This window comes from Macaca thibetana, chromosome 5 (assembly GCF_024542745.1).
Source record: "Macaca thibetana thibetana isolate TM-01 chromosome 5, ASM2454274v1, whole genome shotgun sequence".
NCBI lineage: Eukaryota > Metazoa > Chordata > Mammalia > Primates > Cercopithecidae > Macaca > Macaca thibetana.
In genome coordinates, this window is record NC_065582.1 from 68,782,682 (window position 1) to 68,807,207 (window position 24,526).

Consider the following 24,526-nt stretch of genomic DNA (forward strand, 5'->3'; position numbering starts at 1 on the left):
AAAGTGAAACCAACATGTGTTGTAGTCGAAGAGGGGATAAGGAGGGTGCCAGACTCTTTCTAATAATCAGCTCTCTGGGGAGGTAATAGAGGAAGAACTCATTCATTACCCTGAGAATGGCACCAAGCCATGTATGAGAGGCTTGTCCCCATGACCCAAACACCTCCCATCAGGCCCCACCTCTAACATTGGGGATCATATTTCAACATGAGGTTTGTGGGCACAAACACCCAAAACAGGAAGCAACTCTAAATCCTTCCTGCCAAAGGGCAGGAGATTAGGCCTGGGATGAGCCTCCAGGTGGACAAAATGGCTCCAGAAATTAGGAATGTGGCAGGACTTGTCAATCTGAGGTGTGCAGGGAGGCGAACAACACCACGAAGAGTTGCAGGATTTGTAGGATGATTAAAAATTAGTGCAGTGTATGCAAGGAAGTGATTTGAGAGGATACTTCTTAATAGTATTGGGGTAGCAAATGAAAGGACAGAGACTGTTGGTCTGCACAGTGATTGGAATTATATGTACAGAGATATCCAGACATCCCCATTAAATAAATAGATTGAAGTAATACCTGTAACTATATTCCTCTTTATATCACATTTTTTTGGCAAACAGAGAAAAAACATGCAGCTGGTCCTGTGGAGCCTGTAATGCTGCCATTACTTTCATGAAATTAAAGTTTTAGCTGGTATATGAACGTTTTCTTTTATTACAGAGCCTCTAAACAGACGTGCCATATCCTATTATTACAGTTTAAGTTAATCGTATCGTGTTTTAAAATTAAAAATTATTATCTTTACTTGGTGCTATCAAAACCATCACAAAATTAATCACTAATATCCTAGGATGACGGTTCAATTAACTTTCGTGAATTTTGATCAGATAAACACTAAGATTTATTATTGCATTCTGAAGTCTTTATTAGGTGAGTGAGTTACCCGAACAGTTAAAAACTCATCTAATAAAGACCTGGAAAATGCTGCTTTTGAGTTAAAGAGACCTCTTGGTGTCTGTATATTTTTTGCTTGTTTGTTTTTGTTGCACTAAGAGTGCCAATTGTATAGAAGTTAATTCAGTGATCTTAACTAGAAATAACCTTTTTAATGTTTTTGGATATATAAAATTTAAAAACTTCCAAGAGTGTTCAAATGTTATAGGAATGTCTATAAATTAAGTATAGCTCATGATTAGATTTGCTTCAGTGCTTTGAAATTTTGAATCAAGTCTTCCTTCCGTAGTATTGGATGAATATGATCATAATTTCTGTCTCTTCCATGAAATTTTCTGATATATATTGTTTTAAAACTATAAAGTAGTCTATGCTTGTTATTCAAAAAAGTCCTCCCAAACTAAAACAATGTTGAATATGGCCCCTCTCCCATCCTCAAAATAGCTGTGTAAACAATTTGATGCATGTCTTTGCGATTTCTCATGAAGGTTCTAATTGTGTTTACATATATACATAAATATATACATGCATACACTCTCCTTCCTCCCCTCTCTCTTCTTCCTTCCCCTCTCACTTCTTCTCCTTTGTCTTCCTCCTCCTCCTTTTAAACATAAGTGCTGTGACATTGCGAAAGGAAAGAAGGCTTTGTTCTGTGCTCTGTGCTTTATTGAATTTCATTCATTGGTGGAGCTTATTTTCTTTGTCCTTTCCTGCCTTTGCCACTATGAAGGTTCAATAAATTCAGTCTCTGTTTTGCTTTTCTTTATATTCAGCAGCCTCACTAGGAACCCTCCCAGAACAAATCCTTAACTATGTAAAAGAGAGCAATTCTGGGTGCTTTCTCCTGGGGACAGCCTCAGTTCTGGCTTCCCTGGTGATTGGCCCAAGGCCCAGCGTGGTTTTTGTATCAGTTGATTCCAAGTGTGAAGTTTCTCTGGAGTTTCCTTGGAAAGAAGGTCCTTTGTAGCATTCCTCTTCTGTCTGTTATTGGTCGAGGTTTCCTCTGCATTAGTTATCTATTATTTTGACTATGTCTGATTTCTGTTTTCTAGGACTTTCTAGAATACCTTGATATGTTGATGGTGGACTTTGTTTTTTTTTCTTCTTCTTCTTGTGTCTGTCATTTCAGTGGGATTTAGAGAGACCAAAGAGGTGAGGTACACATGATGGCTCCGTCAACACCTTGAACTTCCCAGATGTCTACTATTTTTTCTAAATCAGGACCAGGTTTCAGTAAATTCTTTCAGGGAACGAACTTATTTACACTTCCTCTGGTTTGTGTTTATATTAGAACTTGAAAGGCTTTTTTTTTTTTTTTAAGTTTTGTGTTAGTGTTAATAATAACAAAATCATTGATACCTCATTGCTCTCTGTCTGCATGTGTAAATAACAGTGTTTCATGACAACTGCATTTATAGGCCACCACAAAGTATTGCTTGCATAAGGCCAGTTAGTGATGCAAAATTCACTTTGAAAACTGGACATAATTATCCATATTTCATTTGACATGTATAAATGTCACTACCCTTTTGTCATATGTATTTGTATTTTACTTGCCAGGTAACTGAATATTGCCACCTGCCTTTTTCAGCGCCTAGATCAACTAGAAATTTAAAAAAAGTAGTAATAACTTTTCATGCACACATAGTACTCTATTAATGTGTCTTAAAATTATTTCTTAATTACTATCAGAAACAAATGAATGGTTCAGCATTTAAAAAAAATTTGTTTCAGGAAGGAGAAAACATTTTCTATTTGGCAGTTGAAGATATAGAAACAGACACGGAGCTTCTGATTGGCTACCTGGATAGTGACATGGAGGCTGATGAGGAAGAACAGCAAATTATGACAGTCATCAAAGAAGGGGAAGTTGAAAATTCTAGAAGACAATCAACAGCAGGCAGAAAAGGTATTGCGTCTTTAATTGGTGATCTGGGAGAAGAAAAGTTGTAGAAAAAATGTAGTTTAAACTGTGGTTGAATTATAGTTGCCTTGTAATATGGCATTCTCAAATAAAGTTAGTTTTTGTCAAAATTATTCTCAGAGGGTATCCTGTGGTGGGCTCATCTTTCTTACAGTGGGAAAAGTATGTTGGGGATGGGTGATGGATGTACCCTATAGGACTGCCTAGGCTGTAGGCAGGTCTGCATTGCTGGGGCAGCTCCTGGCTCTCACTGCTCTCACTGGCACGTTGGGATAATGAGTAATGAGGATTTTTGTAGTCTTGCCCTAACTCTGCCACTAATCAGTCTTGTAACGTTGGGCAAGTTGCTGACTTTCTGAGACTTTACTTTCTCATCTGCATATGGGAAAAGGTGAGTGTGGAAGTGAGCTACACGAGAGCTTGCTGGATCCGAAGGGGATTGATTCCTCTTGTTTGGGATCTTTTGGGAACCTGCAGCTTCTTGGCATGTCTTTCTGTTCTGATCACAGAAGCCTGGAGGATTGCTAGGTCACCCTAGTGTCATTCCCAAAAACTTTCAGTGACCGTAGGTCACACCTTCCTCAGTCTATACTGCAGCCACTTGCTTGTTAACTGCCAGGGAATAATCAATTCTTATTGGCCTTGTTTCTATGTTATTGTGTTTTACTCCTAAGGGAAATTTAAGGGATATGTGACTGATGCTGTAGGTATTCACATTTTGTAATAGGCCTCATCTTAATCCTTTCAGGCTGTTATAACAAAATACTTTAGACTAGATACTTGGTAAGCAGCAGACATTTATTGCTCACATTTCTGGAGCCTAGGAAGTCCGTCAAGGTGCCAGCAGATTTGGTGTCTGGGAGGGGCTCATTTCTAATTAGATAGTGCCTTCTAGCTATGTCCTCATGTGACAGAAGGGACAAACAAGCTCTCTTGGGCTTCTTTTACAAGGATTAAGCCCATCCATGAGGACAGGGTGCTTATAACCTAATCACCTCCTGAAGGGCCCACCTCTTAATACAATTCCATTGAGGTTTAAGTTTCAACATATGAATTTTGGGGATTCATGAACATTCAGACCATAGCAGGCTGATACTTACTATACAGTACTTTTGCATTTTGTGGAGCAAAGCCACTTCAGAAGTGATACTGGTTTCATTAGTCAAAGTGGTAGTAAGCTTTTCCTATACTTTTTTTGTGCTAACTGCATGTTACTGGCTGAGAAAGTGTGAACATTCTGTCACCATTGCCAGCTTATGCTTCTGTTTCTTTATTTTAGTTGAATTATTTAAGGGGAAGATAAGGACAGGCTTATATGCATTATGCTATTTGGAATATCATATTTTGGGTGATGGGAATTATTTCTATATTATTCTGTATTTTCTTTATTTTTGTATTTTATTTTTTCTCTGTTGTCCTCAGGGCAAGTTTTTTTGTCCATTATTTTAATTTAAAAATAAGTCATCTACTTACCTATTACTGCCTGATTTCTGCTTTAGTTATTAAAGTACCAGTTTTCATTATCTTTGTAAAAAGAATCAACAGAAAGTTAAACAGAATCGTATGAACCAAGCACTTGTATTGTGGCTATTTTTATTCTAGAATTCTTAGTTTTATTTAGAAAAGCAAAGAAACAAAATAAACTCAAACTCAGCAAAAGAAACAAAGAAGCCAGCCAAATGTCTAACAATGAAGAGTTTGGTTAAATAAATTGTGGTACTTTAAGTTTAAAAAAACGCCAGCATTTGACTTGAGAAGATGTTAAGTGGGGAAACATATAAGATTGTATATAAAGTATGATCCTAAATTTACCTCTTCTTAGACTGCACATAGAATATGTATGCACTAACGGCAAGTCAGGCTTGCCAGTAATATTATGACAGTTGTCTCTTCATGATGGGATTATTGGTGTTTTTTATTTTCTACGTTTTCTAAATCTAATTTTATTTCATAATCAGAAACAAATGTGTTACTTAAATAGCACACTGAGAAATTTGGTCAGACCTGCACCGGTCTACATGGGACCGTGTAGCCTAACCCACTCTACTAGCTTAATCAGCACTGTTTTTATGACCTTGGTCTTTTTTTACACGTATGTGAGATTCCCCTTGGTAATTCAATATAGTTTGCCTTAGTTGGATTTTTCTCCTTGCGAAGGTAAAAATGAGCTAAAAATGACCAATTTCAGGAATAGTTTTTGTTTTCTAATTTAACATTTTGATATGAAAAGTTAACATTATAGGATGAATTAAATAAGGAATTTGACTTTGTATTAATTTGCTGAAAGACAAGTGATTTTGAAAATAATGTATTTCTCTCTAGTAACACTTGCTATTATTTTTTTTGTGGCCAATACTATTAATATTTGTAGTGATAATAAGAATTTACTCATATGGTATCTTTAAGCACAATTGATTAATTAATTTAAAATGAGAGCAAAACTTAGCATTTCTTGGCTCTGAATTTTTGTCTCATGAATATGCTTCCTTGTAAATGTGCAGATCACCTTGGCTGTAAAGAGGACTATGCTTGTCCTCAATGTGAATCGAGTTTTACCAGTGAGGATATTCTTGCTGAGCATCTTCAGACATTGCATCAGAAACCCACAGAGGAGAAAGAATTTAAGTGCAAGAACTGTGGGAAGAAATTCCCAGTTAAGCAGGCTTTGCAAAGACAGTGCGTATATTAAAGAATATCTTTAAAATTATAAGCTAACACAGTTTATTCCATTTGGCTTAACTCACAGTTTTTAACCTGTGTGTGTGTGTTTGTGTGCACGCGTGCACGCGCATGTTTTTGTGTGAGTGAGAGATTAAGCATTTCACATTGGTATTGTCATTAACTCATCTTTTCTTAGTATAGTATGTTGATATTTGAAATATTCAAATTACGAATTTTAACACGTAAACACTGTTTATGGTAATTGATTTTGTCCATTTAATAATTTGCCATTATGTATCAAACTTACTGGTTTAATCTGAAATTCAGATATGCCTAATTTAGTTACTCCTTCGAGGTAACAGACTTTTAGTTGTCTACATTTTATATTGCTTCTGGAATCTGTTAAAATAAAAGTTTAAGAAATGGGGAGAGTTCAAAGTATAAAGAATTCCTGGACATTTTGGGAAGCACTGTTTATTTGAGAACAACTTTGGAGGAATCATTTAAAGATGCATAGGTCCCGGATATAACAATATGATGAATTAGATGATCCCACACATAGCTCTGTACCCTTTTTTATTTTAACAATTTCTATTAACAACATAAAATTATCTTTATTTAAATATTTTACAGGATCAGAAATTATTAAAAGTGAGAAAGTAGATACATGCATTTGTAAAGTTTTATTTTTTTTTACTCATTAAAGTTTTTAATTTTAATCAGATAATTGACTTTAAGTAATTTAAAAGCATATTTACATGTTGGATACAACTGTAGACTATCATTTTGTTGAAGCCAATGACTTCCAGTATGAAAGTAATATAAATTGTCCCATCTCATCAACATATGTCTTTTTCTCTTCTCTTATGTGCTGCCATCCTGCCATTTACTTTCTTTCTCCAACCTTAGCTTCTCATTTTAACAGAATGTCACCTTACTTATGAGCAGGAAATCTTTAACATAGGCTTTAATGTTACATTTTTGTGTTTCATTGAACTAAAATTCTGAAATATGCTACATTTCATACTAAGACTATAAATATTATACGCATCAACTTTTGCTTATAAAAATTGAGATGAAAAATTGTGCTTGAAACTTACTAAATGTTCAGAGTTTCAGAACTTTTATAATAGCAGGATACTACATATTTAGAAGTTCTATTGTATATTCTTAAGAAAACAAGCAAGGGCTATATGCTTTTAAATAAATAGATGTTAAGTTTCATTCTAGTTTGCTTTTATTGCATTTTGTATTATATATTTATACAAAAGGCACCCTGCTGAGCAGGAGCTTAGAGTTAAATAAGGTACTACTAAAAATTTAAAAAGGCAAAAGACAGAATGAAAAAAAGGATCACGAACGTGACTTTATTCAGAGTTAGCATAGTTTCATTTTTGTCTTAGAGTTCCAGTTTTTGTTTTTTTTCTTTCTCTTTTTCCTATTTCCCTTTAGTGTTCTTCAGTGCACAGCGAAAAGCAGTCTGAAGGAGTCTTCGCGAAGTTTTCAGTGCTCTGTTTGCAATTCTTCCTTCAGTTCAGCATCGAGGTTTTGTGTCTGAGTTATGAATGGCTGTTATATAATTGTGGGTCATTTTTTTGCATGCACACTTTCATGCTTCTTAGTAATTCAGTTTCACATACCTACAGAATTTAAATGCTTTTCTTCTTACCTGCATAGGTAATGCATGGAATGACCCCAAAACTCTACTAGGGAGCATGTATTACAAAATCTTGCTGATGTTAGAGTTTTGTAGGTATGTCTTCACCATTTCTTCTCCCTGTTCCGCTTTGCTGGTTGTCTTGTAGTTTTGAGCAGCACCAGGAGACTTGCCGGGGGGATGCCAGGTTTGTGTGCAAGGCTGACAGCTGTGGAAAGAGGCTGAAGAGCAAGGATGCCCTGAAAAGACACCAGGAAAATGTCCACACTGGTGAGGAGTCATTGGAGGGTCGTTTCCGAAGGGGCTTCCTTTCCCCAGGCCACAGCGATCTGTTTTTAATTCTCACTCTTGAGGAGAGAGCTGGCTTTTCCATTGTGTTTCACACAGATGTGGAGTGCTGGCAGTGGAGTTTTTTCTTTCACTGAACACTATTTCTTTCTCAAGTTGAATTTAGCAGCATTTATTCTTTTTCCCATTTCTGAATTAATTGTAACTGTAAGCCTTAGTTAGAGTCTAGTTATGTTTGGGTGGTCAGGTGCATTAAGAATTAATATTTCTAAGTAAGAATTTTAAATGTTTCAGCATATGACATTTCTTTTATAAATTGTTAAAATGTATGATTATTAAGTGATGTCCTTCTGCCTTATTATTTTTACAGTAAAATCCAACTTGTGAAAATACTTACAGTTCTCCTAAGTTAGAGAAAATTGCTAAGACATTTTGACATTGGAATTGAATATGTATGGATTAAGAAAACAAATATTATTTGAATTTCATCTAATAGCTAGCTAAACAGTAAAACAAATATAAAATTTGACTGTCTTTTAGGTTTATCTGCTTAGCACATGGTATACTGTCAGTAAATATATTTTGGCTTAGGGATTAAATCTATTGCAGTGAGTTGAACAGATGGCTGTATTGTCCCAGTTAACTTTTTACTTCTTGTCTTTTTACCTCCGTAGACTTCCTCCTTAAAGGAGGTTGAGATTTATGAAACCCTGTATGTTCTTCTATTCATATTCTTTGTTCATGTGTTTATTTTTGCCTTGACTTCTGGGAAGTGGGTAGCTATGTGTCTCTGGATGTTGGGGAAAGTGGATTTCTTTTCTCCCTTCAGTTGTTTATTTTTATATTCAGGAGAAGATGATAATCTGCAACCAGCATCTGTATCCTATATTTGTTCATTGTCCAAAAAGTATTAGGAGGCTAGTATGAACAACTGCTAGCTGCAACTTTCCATCATTGGTTTGGGCTGCATATTAAGTGCAGCCTGTGGTGAAAGCTCTGTGTGGTGGAAGTAGGGCCTTGCGAAATGCACCTCCAGCTTGGTGCCCTTCACTAGGCTTTTACAGTGTTCTGGTTTCTTTCTTTCCTTTTGAAGAATACATGGCTGACTTAGGGAAGATGACATTTTTTCTGAATTCAGTATACCGGGATATTCCCTATGATTGCAAAAGGCAAGCATAACTTTTTGATAGACTTGCCTTCATAGTTTTTTGATTTTCAATGCTGTTCTAGTTAAAATGCTATTCTTAATTTTCTTCATCTATGTCTGCAATAAATTGTAATAGAACTTTCATGTCAGTTTTAAAGTTTAGGTTTGCTGAACTAAGTGAAAAACCAGATGCATACGAAACTCTGGAAACTTTCATTCTTACTGGGCATGTGGTCTTCAGGCTGTGCTATAAGCACAATTTCTTTGAGGCTTCTTGTAGTTGACCTTGCATATTGTAATATTACTAATTCTGGAAATTTATGGTGATTTTGTAGGAAATAATTCATAAAAGGAAATCTTGTTTTATAATTTTTTTTTATTTGTTGACCATATAAAGTGTAAAATCTTGCTGTATTTTAGCTAACGGTTACTATGCCATGTATTTCACTGGGGTTGGTACATGATGTCATTCTCTCATTCATAGGATGTCTCTTGCTTCTCCCCTTTCCTCTCTGGGCTACACAGGCATTTGAGGAAAGAATATTCCCTATTGGAGATAGTAAACAAAGAAGCTCTCATATACATGCTTGTAGAATCCTTTATTATAGAAAGACAAGGCACTCAAAGAAAGAGATCTTTGATGGCAAATTTTTTTTGTTAAGGTGATATGAATTGAGGATGATGATTAGAGAGAAGCTGATTTTTTTAATATGGATCACATTTTTCCATAGCAACCATAACATGTGGTAGCTAGGTTCTCAGACCAGCTCCTAGAAGCATACTTAGCTTCACAGTGTGTTGAAACTTGAGTATTTAAGTGATTGTGTATTCAGTACAGTTGTATTAATTTCCTCACATGGCCTACTGATGTAAGTAATGTGTTCCTAAATGTTTTTGAAAGTTTAAATCTGAAAGTCAAATATCAGATTTACCTCAACAGGGAAGTTAAGACAGTATAACATCTAATTAGAGCTTTGCAGGTGCTGTTATCCATGAGCCCAGGGGAGCTGGTAGAGTGATGAGGCTCCTCATAGTTACTTAAGAGGAAACAGAGAGTCAGGGGGCCAAGCTCCTCATCACTTCCCATCTTTCTCTTTTGCTTAGATTCCATGGTTGCTGACAAAGAGACTTTGCATTTATGGGAGATAACATTTATTTACATTCTCAGATGAATAGTCATACATTTTTCCTGTGTGTCTTCTCAGAGGAGCTAGGATTCTTCTAGGGCGAAGTAGAGGAGAAGCCATGAAAAGGAGAGAGAAGATTGAAGAGTGGGGATGAGGGTTTGATGTATTCCCCTTGATACCTGGCAGCAGAGCTGTGTCAGGAGTGCAGGGGTAAAGTGAGAGTGGTGGGTGGAGAAATCTGTTTCGTTCTCTCCTCTCTCCTTCTCGGACCCACCCAATGGGAAGGAGTAGGGACTACTATCAAAGAACAGTTGCTATGAGGGCTAGGACAGGGCAATAAAGGATTGTCGATGGAAGATGGACCATCCCAACGAGTAGGAGCTGGAAAAGAGGGAATATTCTTTCTGAATGGTGACTCTCCTAGTGGTGTTTAGGAAAGTGATGACCAAATATATGCTATCAGATATTCATTTTGCCTGGGAGAATTTTCTCCTTTAGTAGCCATGTTACTTTTCAATCACTAAGAAGCATTTTCTTGGCTGTCATAGCCTATTAAAAGCAGCACATTAAATGGAATAGGCATCTTGAATAATAAGACAAAAATTCCTATTTGCCATTTAAAAGTGTATTTCTCTTTCATAAATGTAGTCCTATAATAAAATGAAATCATTTTGTAATATTGATTTTACTTGTTTTAGATTTGCTTCAAAATACAGAGAAGTGGGGGAGTGAATGGGGTTGAGATTGGGGCAGGAATAGTCATGGTGAGTCATTGCTGGGACCAGGTGATGGATAGATGGTGATTCATTATACTATATGCTTACTTTTTGTATATTTGAAATCAACCAATTAAAAGTTGAAAACACATTTTATGGTTATTCATTGTGGTGCATTTGATACTCTTATTATATCATGTTTAATAATGTTTGATTGCCTCTTCATTTCTATAACAACTGTGAAATTTTAAATATGAAATGAGCTACTATAAACATAATCACTACATAAGAAGACAGAATTGGGCTTTGAGTAATAGTATGAATTGCCAATATATTGTTTTATTGTACTTTATTTCTTAACATTAATTTGAAAAGCATATACTTAAATATTTTATAGGACCCTAGTGCTGGGAAGAATAGTCTATAAATTCTATCTTAAAAAACTCAGCTGATTAAATAAAATATTCAGTTGAAATATAGAAGAATTAACACAATCAATTTATGAATTAATTTAGTTTTTTCTTTTACAAACATTTGATTAAATTTAATTTTGATTTGAATTCCTTGTGGATATTTCATTTTCTCTTTTACTAATATATAGTATTAGTACATGGAAAAGTGAAAGGCCAGTTTTATATATGTAGAAAATGGTATATGAAACTGTGAAGATGTCTCAAATTTAAAAAGAAAGCTTTTACATAGAATGGGAGAGCGTATTTGCGAACTACCCATCTGACAAGTGATTAATAAACAGAATATATAAGATGCTCAAACAACTCAATAGGAAAAAATCAAATAATCTAATTAAAAAATGGACAAAAGATCTGAATAGACATTTTTCAAAAGAAGACATACAGATGGCCTACAGGTATATGAAAAAATGTTCAACAAAATTAATCATCAGAAAAAAATGCAAATCAAAACTATAGTGAGATATCATCTCACCCTAGTTAAAATGGCTTTTATCCAAAAGACAGGCAATAACGAATGCTGGAGAGGATGTGGAGAAAGGGGAATGCTTGTATGCTGTTGGTGGGAATGCAAATTAGTACAGCCTCTGTGGACGATGGTATGGTGGTTACTCCAAAGACTGAAGATAGAGCTAGCAATTCCACTGCTAGATATATACCCCAATGAAAGGAAATCGGTATATCGAAGAGGTGTCTGCACTCCCATGTTTATTGCAGCACTATTAACAGTAGCCAAGATTTGGAATCAACCTAAGTGTCCATCAATGAGAGAATGGGTAAAGCTAATTTTCTTAAGTGAAGTAAGCCAGGCACAGCTGCACAAATTTCACATGTGCTAATTTATATATGGAAGCTAAAATTAAAACTATTAAACTCATGAAGATAGAGAATGGAATGATGGTTACCGGAGGCTGGGAAGGGTAGCAGGGAAGGGGTGAATAAAATGGGGATAGTTAATAGGTGTAAAAACATAGTTAGAATAAATACAATCTATTATTCGATAGCACAACAGGGTGACTATAGTCAACATAACTTATTGTATATTTAAAAATAAAACAACAGAATATATTGTATATTTAAAAATAAAAGAACTAAAAAAAAAAAAAAAACAGAAGGGATGTTTCTAACACAAAGAAATGATAGATGCTTGAGATGATGGATACCCCAATTACCCTGATGTGATTATTACACATTGCATGCCTATATTGAAACATCACATGTACCCTAAAAATACATACAACTATTATGTACCCATAATAACAAAAATTCTGAAAAGGTATATAAGCTTCTGCATTTTCTTGGGAGCTTGGGTCTTTATTCTGAAGGCTCCCCTATATACATGTTAAGTAAATTTGTATGTCTTTTCTCTATTTAAAAAATAATTAAAAAGAAGATTTAAAATATAACTTACTCTTTTAAGTTTAATGGATATATCTAGAACACTGAATAGTTTAGAATTCTAAATTATGAAGATGAACTTACATATCACCTCAAAACACTATTTGTTGTTCCTCTTAATAGTCTCATTTTTAAATCGTGATGGTATTTTATTTCTATTTTAGGAGATCCTAAGAAAAAGCTTATATGTTCAGTGTGCAATAAAAAGTGTTCTTCAGCATCAAGCCTACAGGAACATAGAAAGGTCAGTAAGATAAAGATTCACCACAGTTTAATATCTATCTTTAACAATTTTAATATGTTTTAGAGTAAGTATAAAAGTTAACATTATTTTGATGTGAAAAGATAATCTGAAAAATCAATGGCAATTGTTAACTCTAACAACATTAGCAACTGTTTAATAGAATATATAATAAAATAGAATTAAAATGTAGTTTTAATTTTTGCTCTTGCCATGACAAGGTCCAATATATGCATACTATATTTTATTATTATAACAAAGATGTAAATGATCATTCTTAATTTCACATATTGTTTCTTTTAGCATAGCTACGAGCATAAGATATTTTCTTTTAGTTTTTACAAAAGGGAAGGAGATGGTATTCGTGAAAATAAAATTTTACTTTTGTTATGGTTTGTAAAATGAATTTTTATCTCTGTTTATATATAAAGTATTACAAAGTAATTTGACAGGACTTAAAATTTATATGATTTTTAATCCAGTAGCTCCAACCATGTGCTGTGGATTTAACTTATAACATGTGAGGTAGCTAAATTATTGTGTTGGTATGACTGTTATATCTTGTATGTTTAGTGATTTTGATCCTTAAGGAGAAATAATAGGACAAGCACCAGACCAGGAATCAGGGTAATGGGTTTCTTTTTCTGTCACCAACCTTCCATGTAACATTAGGCCTTTCTTCTCTCATTTATGAAACGGGACACTGAATTGATCAGTATTCTCTTGTTTGTTTGTTCTCTATGTACCATGAAACTACTTTTCTTTGGTTTTCAGTTTTCAAGTGGCAGTCTTTTTAGATTGTTTAGAGATATGGAATGATTTATGAATTTGTGTGTCCTCCTTGTGCAGAGGCCATGCTAATCTTCTTTGTTACATTCCAATTTCAATGCTGCTAAAATGGGCACTGAGACTGCTTTTAAAAGAAGTTTTGCACAGAATGCCAATCCAGAGGACCCTTTTATAGGTCCTTTTTCCTCCTTCCCCATCACCTTATGGTTTCTGAAGCAGAACCCTTATGACTGAAGCAGTTAATCTTTTGAAGAGACAAAACAATTAAGTCTGCTGGAATAGATATCTTCTAAGCATCCTCTTTTATAATTCTATGATTTATTTTTCTGACCCATTTAAATCTTAGAGGTTGAAATTTAAGCTATTTTACCAAATAGAGCAATCGTTCCCAACCTTCTTGGTACTAGGGACCACTTTCCTGGAAGGCAAGTTTTCCAAGGACCAGGGGATGGGGAGAGGTGGTTTTAGGATGATTCAAGCACATTACATTTATTGTGTACTTTATTTCTATTATTATTATATTATAATGTTTAATGAAATAATTATACAACTCAGCATAATATAGAATCAGTGAGAGCCCTGAACCTGTTCTCTTGTAACTAGATGGTTTGGGGGTGATGGGAGACGGTGACAGATCATCAGGCATCAGAAACTCCTATGTGATGGTAATGGAATATAGAAACTATAACTCATGCCTCCTGAGTGGTCTTTGCAGAATGTTAGTAAGTTGCTAGCTCAGTGCAGCCCTTCCTGCATTTCAGCCATAGTCCTTCACTATTCAGCCTTTCCAAATCCATAGGCAACTTTTATTGACTCCAGTTGCAACTTTTATTTATTTATTTATTTATTTTTTTGTTGAGACGGAGTCTTGCTCTGTCACCCAGGCTGGAGTGCTGTGGCTGGATCTCAGCTCACTGCAAGCTCCGCCTCCTGGGTTTACGCCATTCTCCTGCCTCAGCCTCCCAAGTAGCTGGGACTACAGGCGCCCGCCACCTCGCCCGGCTAGTTTTTTGTATTTTTTTAGTAGAGACAGGATTTCACTGTGTTCGCCAGGATGGTCTTGATCTCCTGACCTTGTGATCCGCCCGTCTCGGCCTCCCAAAGTGCTGGGATTACAGGCTTGAGCCACCGCGCCGGGCCGCAACTTTTCTTATAGTTGAGAGTGTCTAACGTCTCATAGAGTTTGGTCACAGTATTTCACCTTGCCAGTAGATGATGCTTTCTGACAATGCCAAATTATAGTATGGTCTTGTATCTTAAATTACTGTATATTATTTCATATAATGATAAGGTATATTATGATTCTTCTTGAAAATAATTTTAGAGTTCAAATTTTAAAATATTACCCTCCAAATTGGTATACTGTAAATTTTATAAAATCTCATAAAAATATACTTTATTTAGCATCTGGCATAATTAAATAGTATTACTTGTCATTTTCACTTTAAGTATGATCTTTTTATTAAGCATTTTAAGGAATTTTGAAAATAGCTTTGGCTTGAATTTTTCACTATAAATGAGATAGTCAATGCAAAAATGCTTTAATGTATAGTAGATGTTCCCTTTATAATTTTGGGAATATCAGTTCAATTCAGCCTTGAAAAGTGTTTCACGTTGAAGCCATGAGAATTGAGAAGTGAACAATATTTCACTTAAAAATGAAACAAATGAACAGTGTTTCATTTAACAATTTCCATTTTATATATGGATGAATAATTTTTATAATTTTATATATCAATAGAAATTTAACATTAAAAATGAAAACAAAACTTTTCATTTATATATGACTCAGAAGGTATGACATCTCTTTAGAGTATCTTGTCATTATAAAATTATATATTATATATTACAGAAACATAGAGTTTAAGAATATAAATCTGCTTTTACTGTCTTTAAATAAACATTACGAATCATATCATTGGTCCTCAAACATAGGTGTTTCACTGAAGCCACTGTGAAAGTCTTTGATGATAGAAGATGCTGCCTTTAACATGCCTCAGGCTGGAAGTTTTTCTTGTGTGCTGTGGGGCACTAGCATTGCAAACGCTTGTGCAGGCAGTCATACAGATCCCCCGTGCTTTCTAAAGGGACTCTTTGGATTCCAGATATCCCCTCATAGATGCCATTGGATCTAAGTAGGAGAGATAAGTCAGACTCTTGTGGAATGGCATATTTTGGCTTCTGCCTTGTTTCTCTACTTTTCCCCTGCTTTACATAACTGAATTTAATGACTCACCAAGAGTCAGACCTGACAGAAACAGAGGCCGGTTGGCAGCCTTTGACCTGCCACGTGCTTGGGTATTGAATTAAGCCGTGGGCTGCAGGCCTGGGATCTGTCAGCCTTGCCCCAGCATCTGTTTCCCTGCCTTGAGGCCTTCTATGGCCATTTAGATCAAGAGAACCATTTATCAGGGGCCAGCCGAGTCCTCCACTCATTACTCATGTGCTGTACCAGTTCAGGGACTTTTGCCTAGATCTTTCACTCTGCACCGTTGTTCTTAGTTATTCTGCAGAGACACTGTCTTGGCTTCTTGCACAAGGGCCTTTACTTCTCTGGGGTTTAGTATTGTGAGCTGGACCTTTAATGAGGTTCAGACAAAAACATGACTTCACCACAACCATTTCTGAGTATTCAACAACATAGTGTGATGCTGCTGTTCACTGGGATGATCAACATTTCTAATCTGATATGATATGTAATATATTTCTTTTAGAATTGAATACATTGTTTCTGAAAAACTAGACTTCTACTTTTCATACCACCTATCCAGTTTCTCTATGTTAGTGTCTGGGAGGGAAATAGCTAATTTAATATTCAATTTTAATATTTATATTAGCCAATTGTTTACAAAAGTTATATCCCCCCTTATTGTGGTTTTAAAATATATTTTATCTGTATATTTAAGTTATACAACATAATGTCATGAGATACACATATAGTTAAAATGATTATTTTAGTGAAATAAATTAATGCATGCATTATCTCACATAGTTACCCATTTTACCTCCTGTGGCAAGAGCAACTATAATCTACTCACTTAGCAAAAATCCAGAATATAATACGCTATTATCAATTGTAACATTAGATCTTTAGAGTTATTCATCCTGCATGTCTGCTACTTTGGATCCTTTGACTAGATTTCCTCATTTTAAAAATTGTGGTCCTCCTATCATGTGAGACTTTTTTTTTTTTTTTTTTTTTTGAGACAGAGTCTCACTCTGTTACTCACACTGAAATGCAATAGTATGAACCCAGCTCACTGAAGCCTCAACTTCCCAGGTTCAGACAATCATCCTGCTTCAGCCTCCTGTGCAGCTGGGACCACAGACATATGCCACCACACCTGGCTATTTTAAAAAAGTTTTTTTGTAGGGACGAGGTCTCACTTTGTTGTCCAGGCTGGTCTCGAACTCCTGGGCTCAAGCAATCCTCTTGCCTTGGCCTCCGAAAGTGCTGGGATTACAAATGTGAGCCACTGCATCTGGCTCATGTGAAACTTTTATTGTGTACTAAATGCTTTTCTGAATCCTGTATTTTCTGATCTTTTACTGTAATTAATGTTGCGCTCTGTACTATGTACATTTAAGTTTAAAATATTGTTGGCTACTGTAAAGGGAATATTATTAACTGCATGCTACATATTTCCAAGTCTAAATTTGTGTCTAACAGAAGAGTTATTATATATTAGGTATAATTTTATTACAGAGTATAAATTTAATATGTACTAAATAGGATAGCTGTATTATACTTTTAAGGACTATGAATATTATGTCTCAAATGATATTTTTTATTAGTTAACTTATGTCCATTGCATTTTCAGTGTATATAGGTTAGTGTGAACTAATTAGGGCTGAACTATAATATATAGTTTGGGTATTGCAGTAGCAGCTGTTCACATGTTTACACTTTTGCTTGAGAGCTGTGTAATTTACTAGGCTTTGACAGTTTTTAACTGTCTATTTAATCTTTTGCAGATTCATGAGATATTTGATTGTCAAGAATGTATGAAGAAATTTATTTCAGCTAATCAGCTAAAACGTCATATGATCACCCACTCAGGTAAACTATATACTTTTTTTGTTTATAGTGATATCATTACAAAAGAATTACATTGTCACTTTTATAAACTATAAGAGTGGTAATCAGGGGCCTTAGCTATAAATTCGACTTTGGACATTTACTAGTCATGTGATTCTGAACAGGTTACTTTATACTCTAGACCTCAGTTTATTTACAGAGCAAAGGTGCTTAGAGTAGATGATATTGAAGATCTTCAGAATCACCATGTAATTTGTCTCTTAGTCCTCCTTGAGCCTCAGTTTCTTTATTCTTCGTTTGTGAAATGGGATACTGATGCCTACCTTTCATATTAGCTGTGAAGATTATTTAGGTACTGTGCTAGCAGAGTGTCTGACATTTAGTAGATATTCAAAAATTTTAATTCTTGTATTTCTAGATACTTTTACATTCTAGCTAAGTTACTAATAAATGTTAGTAAGAAATCTATAAATACATTTTGAGTATGTAAGTTTTTAAAGCGGTAGTTTCATTTAAGCAAGTCTTAGGAATAGGTCTGTTTTACTAATGCAAATTTAAAAATTCAGCTCTGAAAATAATATTTACTTTGTGGAGTCTCTAGTGTTTAAGATATCTATAATTTGAGGCGATTGAAGTCAGAATGTTTTTGAATATGCACATTGTTGATACATATGAATATTTTAGTAAATTAAAATCAGATCAAAACCTATTATCTTTTAGGTATGCTTTACTTGATTCATATTGTATATTTTTTATTTAGGTATCAATGTTATATGGATATTGCATAAATATGGATTTTACATACCAATCTAAATGTCTGGTTCCTGCTGAGCATTGGAACCTCTGCCTCCATGAGGCCTCTGTGGCCCCAGGGGGAGGCAGCTCTGTTCTTTACCTACATCCCTGTCAGGTCACTTTCTGCATTCGGGGCCCTGACCCTGATTTAAACTCTCACATATCAGCATGGTTTTCATCTGGAAATAGGATTCCTTCCTTGAATTTAAACCTTTTCTTTATATCTATGCTACTTTAAAAATTCAAAATACATCTGTAAGAGAACAAGCTCATGTTTCATTTGGGAATAGACACATTTATGTGTCTATTATGTGGATGGTAGATGTTTTTTAGTTGTTTGACCATGCTTTAGTTTACTTACCATGAGAAGCAATATAAGGTAAGGGTGTTTTCTCTTTTATGCTTTACCTTTATATCGATATGAGATTGTCTCCACTCATTTTTTTAATAGAAAAACGACCCTATAATTGCGAGATTTGTAATAAGTCTTTCAAGAGGCTTGATCAAGTGGGTGCTCACAAAGTAATACACAGTGAAGACAAACCTTACAAATGCAAACTTTGTGGAAAGGGATTTGCCCACAGAAATGTTTACAAGAATCATAAGAAGGTAAAAGCTTATTATTATTATTTTTATGAATTTGCTGGTGTGATTTTTATGTTTTGATGAAGCTTTTGTACATCTGGGGCCTACTGTATATAATGCAACAACTAGAGAAGATCACTCACCTGGGCCATAAACCCTCACAACCTCCTTTCTGTCTTTCATTCTCTTTTGAAACTGTCCTTATAAGCAGAGTGCTTAGTTTTTCTTAACAAAGCTATTAGATTAATTTTATGGGATTTACTAATTGCAAAGTCTTTATTCTCTTCCTTCTTTCCATAAACTTTGATGCTTTTTATTACATTAGCTTTTTGAAATTCCCTTCATCCTTGGGATCCTTGTATGCTCTGCTAGGTCTTCTGCCAATTTCTCTGAACGTTTTTGACCTCATTTCCCCTCAGGAGGTTATGCTGGATCCTTTGCCTGTGAACCTCTTCTGTGTTCTCTCTCCTTAAGAAATGTCAACTACATCCATGACTTCTGCTATCAACACCATACTGATGAATTCCAAATGATTTATTTTCTTTAATCCCAAGTTTCAGACTCACATTTATAACTGGGCATCTTTTCGACATAATGAATTCAGCATGCCCCAGAATGGTTTTTTCTTTCTCTTTGCCCGAGATAGCTTATCTTTTGGAGTTTCCTCTTTCTCTTAATGACAGAAGCATATCATTATCCTAGTCTCTTTATTCAGCATTGGTCCCTTTATAAAATTAGAAACCAAATGTAAAGACTCTACCCTTTACATTATCTCATCACTTTCACAGTCATCCCTTCCTTTACCATTCCAACATCCTGATTATTTCTCCTCTGGATTCCTTTAATATTCATCTAATTAGACTTATCACTTCCTGCTGCAATCCATCCTACAAGGCAGCTCATCCCAAAGCATCACTCTGGTATATCACTCTCATACTCTAATATTAAAAGTAGATTGCCAGTGCCTACATATGTAATAGTATGTACACCTTCACCTGTCATTCAGAGTTCTCTACATCATGACCTCAGCCTACTTCTCCAGCTTTTTATCCTTTTATCTGCATTAACCATGCCTAAAACAACTAACTATTTGCCTTCCTTCTGTGTGATCTCTCTACCTTTCTCTTTCTCTTCAAGTTATTAATATAATGTCCTAGTTTCTTCTGTTGATTTTGGTTTACATTTCTTATACTTTACCTTTGCTCAAGTTCTTGTTTCAGAATGTATCATGTAGATAATACATCATGCTTGAATTGAATTCGGGAAATTTGTCCAAAGATACTCAACATTTTGGAAATGCATATAAAAACATTTTGTGATATACAAAATATTTGCTAATTGATTTTAGTTGATGTATTATAGCATGCTGTTAAATAACATGTATATGATCTTTTAAAAATAATTTGTTCATATTTTTCAGTTATTATGCTCCGTGAGGATTATAATTATTATAATATTTATGGGATACTTCCGAAGACTTCATTTTATCTCTTTTGAAATCATTTAAAAATTATGATATCAATTTCAACTTTAGTCCAAAAAGAGAAAGAAAACGGCAGATTTACCAAAGAATAAACTGTTGATTATAGTGTCTTAAGTCATCTCTGCCTAATTTCTTCCTTACCATCTTTATGTTTACCTCAAGCATTGTACATTCGGGGCAGGACTGTGTTCATTACTGCTGCTTTGGAATTACATGACTATAAAAAATTATCTGGCTAGTTCCTGTTTAGTCTCTGGAACTCTCTTACTCCTTTCTTTGATGAAGCTGATCTATCCACATTTATGAGTTTTTCACAGTTTGGCTCATGTTATATGCCATATGGGAATTTGGCACAGGATCTTTGCACCATCTCTCATGCTTTAAGCCATAAATCATGTAAAAGTAATAATGATGTCTTGGGAAGCATAGAAACAATGGTGCCTATAATTTCCAAACTGGAAAGCACATTCAATCCTTCTGCACTAGACAAATATATTTCTTACTGTGTTATGATCCTAGCGTATATTTGGCATTGTTACATGAAAATACCTGAAATAGTCTCCAAGAATCATGTAAAAACAGAAGATCAACCTTTTCTTCCATCATAATCATTAATGGCTAGTTGGGAAACATAAAAGTAAGGATATGCCACAGAAATCAGAAAAAAACCTTAAGAGTCAGTGTGATCTTTATCTTTTAGTATGCTCGAGGGTTATTACTTTAAATTAATTAATTATTCTTTTCTTTTTTGAGTATATTATATATATTTTATTATACTTATTTGAGTTATTTTGGGTTGGTTCTTTTTTAACATTCAGACTTGCTTGAAAAATGGAATATTATTTTTCATTGTGATTATGATAGCATATAGATATATTTTATTTATTTTTATTCTTTGAAATAGAGTCTCATTCTGTCACTCAGGCTGGAGTGGGGTGGTGCAGTCTTGGCTCACTGCAATCTCTGCCTCCCAGGTTCAAGTGATTCTTGAGTCTCAGCCTTCCAAGTAGCTGGGACTACAGGTGTGTGCCACCATGCCTGGCTAATTTTTCTATTTTTAATAGAGACAGGGTTTCACCATATTGGCGAGGCTGGTCCAGAACTCCAGACCTCAAGCAGTCTGCCTGCCTTGGCCTCCCAAAATGCTGGGATTATAGGCGAGAGCCACAGCGCCTGGCCAGCATATAGAGAAATTTTAAAGGGGTGGTTTTTATTTTGAAAATTTAGTTACTCATTTATTTCATCATCTTGCCAGTTATGTGGGTTTAATAGGTTACTTTTTCTTCTCCATTTTTTCTGACAATCATTTGATCTGAATTACAGTTGTATTTTAGGATCTGGCTAAAAAAACTCATTGATCTTGATTCAAATATACTTTGATTCTTTAAATCACAATTGAACCAGCGTTTCAGAGCCAGAGGAGATAGAAACCGTTCAGTTAGTCTTCACTCTCCATTGTGTTCCCTGTCAAATATAATGTAAAGCAAAATGTGGGTAAGTTGTATAGTGCTTCCCGCCTCCTGCTGTAGGATACATGTTTAGACGTACTGAACCATCTTGGATCCCAGAGCTGGCACTACTTGCTTGATGACGGAAGTGAGTATGGAGGGGTTTTGCCCTGATGAAGTCACAAACAAGCTCCTGGGGGACAGGTGTGTGTCTATTCAAATAAATGATCTTTTTTCCTGACCCTTTACATAGCCTTCCAGGGATGAAACTTTAGAGGCTTATGAGGAAATCTAGTCACAACTTCTCCTGGAATAATTCCATTGGGCCTTAATGTCTCATCAAGTCTTTTTCAAATTCTGGGCCATGACTGCTCTGTAGGTCTTGAAATCGATTTACTGAGTGATGACTGGCCGTTAAAAAATAGAATAGAAGGCTGGGTGTAGTGGCTTATGCCTGTAATCCTAGCACTTTGGGAGGACGAGGTGGGCAGATCCCCTGAGGTCAGGAGTTCTAGATAAGCCTGGCCAACATGGCAAAATGCCATCTCTACTAAAAATACAAAAAAATTAGCCGGGTGTGGTGGTGCTCGCCTGTAGTCCCAGCTACTTACTTAGAAGGCTGAGGCAGGAGAATCACTTGAAACCGGGAGGTGAAGGTTGCAGTGAGCCAAGATTGCGCTACTCCAGCCTGGCGACAGAGTGAAACTCCATCTTAAAAAAACAAAAAAAAAATAGAATAGAAAATATAGAGTAATACATGTGTTTGTGTGTTTATGTGTGTATGTGTGTTAGATTTTGGAGTCAGAATTATTTATTTGGTCATAGTCAAACTATTTAAAAGGCAATACAGTTCACTCTTTGCCTGGTATAGATTTTATTAGACCTTAAAGAAAGTAACAAGTTTCTCCCTAAAAATATCATGGATTAGAATCTAAAACCAAAACATATGGTGTAAGTTTAACATAGTTAAAAAAAAAAGTTGTTGAAAATTTCCTGGAAAGATGACATCTTGGAGACTGAGTGATATTCACTCAACAGTTAGAGCCCAGCCACTCTTTCCTTCAGCTTTTGCATCAGGTTACTCTTCAGTGATGCTGCAGGTAGTACCCATTCATTTAAGGTGTTGCTATATCGTACAAAATCACCTATCTTTGTATGCTAGAAGCACATTCACAATGAGCTGTGCACGTTATGAGGGACATGCAGGATTTGATTCTCACAGAAGGAACCACAGATATAGATCATTATCCAAAGTTTATTTAGCTAATGGCAAATTGCTTGCCCTATTTTAATTGTTCTTTTTCTTAGGTGGATGATGAGATAGCAATGTACAATTTAAAACAATATTTTTTACTTATATTTTTTCTTTATTGAAGCATAATGAGTGAAATTTGTATATGTTTATGGTATACAATATAATGTTTATATATATATACACACACACACACATTGTGAAATGATTACCACCCAATTAATATATTCATTAGTCACACATGTTATCTTTTTTGTAGTGAAAATATCCAAAATCTACTCTGTTAATTTTAAGTGTTCTCACTACAAAAAAAGGATAAGCATGTGAAATAATGGATATATTAATTAGCTTGATTTAGCCATTTCACTAAACATCATGTCATATACCATATAGATACAATTTTTATGTGTCAATTAAAATAAATAAATGAAGATCTACTTTCTTAGCAGTCTTCAAGTATACAATGCATAATTACTAAATGTAGCCACAATGATATACTACAGCGGTCCCCAACTTTCTTGATGCCAGGGACCAGTTTCGTGGAAGACAGTTTTTCCATGGACCAGTGTTGGGCAGGGGGATGGTTTCGGGATGATTCAAGTGCATTACATTTATTATGCACTTTATTTATATTATTATTACACTGTAAAATGTAATGAAATAATTATACAACTCACCATAATGTAGAATCAGTGGGATCCTTCAGCTTGTTTTCCTGCAACTAGATGATCCCATCTAGGGGTGATGAGAGACAGTGACAGATCATCAGGCATTAGATTCTCATAAGGAGCATGCAACCTAGATCCCTTGTGTGCGCAGTTCACAATAGGATTCGCGCTCCTGTGAGAATCTAATGTTGCCACTGATCTGACAGGAGGTGGAGCTCAGGCGATAATGTGAGTGATGAGGAGTGGCTGTAAATATAGAAGAAGCTTCACTTACTTGCCCGCCACTCACTTCCTGCTGTGTGGCCTGGTTCCTAACAGGCTATGGGCTGCTATTGTGGGGTTGGGTAACCCTGCTGTAGCAGGGTTGGGGACCCCCTGCTGTAGTATACATCTCTAGAACTTACTTATCCTGTGTAACTGAAACTTTGTATCCCTTGACCAACATCTTCCCATTCCTCCCTTCCCCTGCCCCTTCACCTCTACCCCTAGTTCCTGGCATCCACCGTTCTACTCTCTGCTTCTGTGTGTTTGGCCTTTTTAGATTCCACATGTAAGTGAGATCATGCAGTATTTGTCTTTCTGTGTCTGGCTTCTTTCACTTATCGTAATGTCCTCCATGTTCATTAATGTTGCCAAAAATGACAAGATTTCTTTCTTTTTTAAGGCTGAATAATATTCCATTGTGTCTATATACCACATTTTCTGTATCCATTCATCTGTCAGTGGACTCTTAGGTTGTTTTTATATCCTGGCTGTTACGCTATGAACATGAAAGTGTAGGCGTCTCTTTGACAAACTTATTTCACTTTCTTTGAAGATGTACCCAGAAGTGGGACTGCTATGGTAGTCCTATTTTTAACTTTTTCAGAAACTTCCATACTGTTTTCTA

At 35.3% G+C, this 24,526-nt stretch overlaps 1 protein-coding gene and 1 non-coding gene across 10 annotated transcripts in view; one reads left to right on the top strand and one right to left on the bottom strand.

Moving 5' to 3' along the window:
* Nucleotides 1–24,526, top strand: part of PRDM5 (PR/SET domain 5) — a 224,802-nt gene that overhangs the window by 101,753 nt on the left and 98,523 nt on the right. For 7 of the 9 annotated variants that reach the window (XR_007726061.1, XR_007726059.1, XR_007726060.1 and 4 more), the window contains 7 exons: nt 2,684–2,858; nt 5,375–5,549; nt 6,987–7,079; nt 7,340–7,461; nt 12,502–12,581; nt 17,343–17,427; nt 18,653–18,810. Coding sequence is in view for 6 of the 9 variants with exons in the window: in XM_050792631.1 (XP_050648588.1) it covers nt 2,684–2,858; nt 5,375–5,549; nt 6,987–7,079; nt 7,340–7,461; nt 12,502–12,581; nt 17,343–17,427; nt 18,653–18,810 (888 nt within the window). In the remaining 3 variants the exon portion in view is untranslated. The remainder of the gene's footprint in view (nt 1–2,683; nt 2,859–5,374; nt 5,550–6,986; nt 7,080–7,339; nt 7,462–12,501; nt 12,582–17,342; nt 17,428–18,652; nt 18,811–24,526) is intronic. The other 2 variants (XM_050792633.1, XM_050792636.1) reach the window with 1 other exon arrangement.
* LOC126955806 (U6 spliceosomal RNA) lies at nt 13,383–13,487 on the bottom strand. Its single transcript, XR_007726100.1, has one exon. It is a non-coding gene; the product is annotated as a U6 spliceosomal RNA (small nuclear RNA).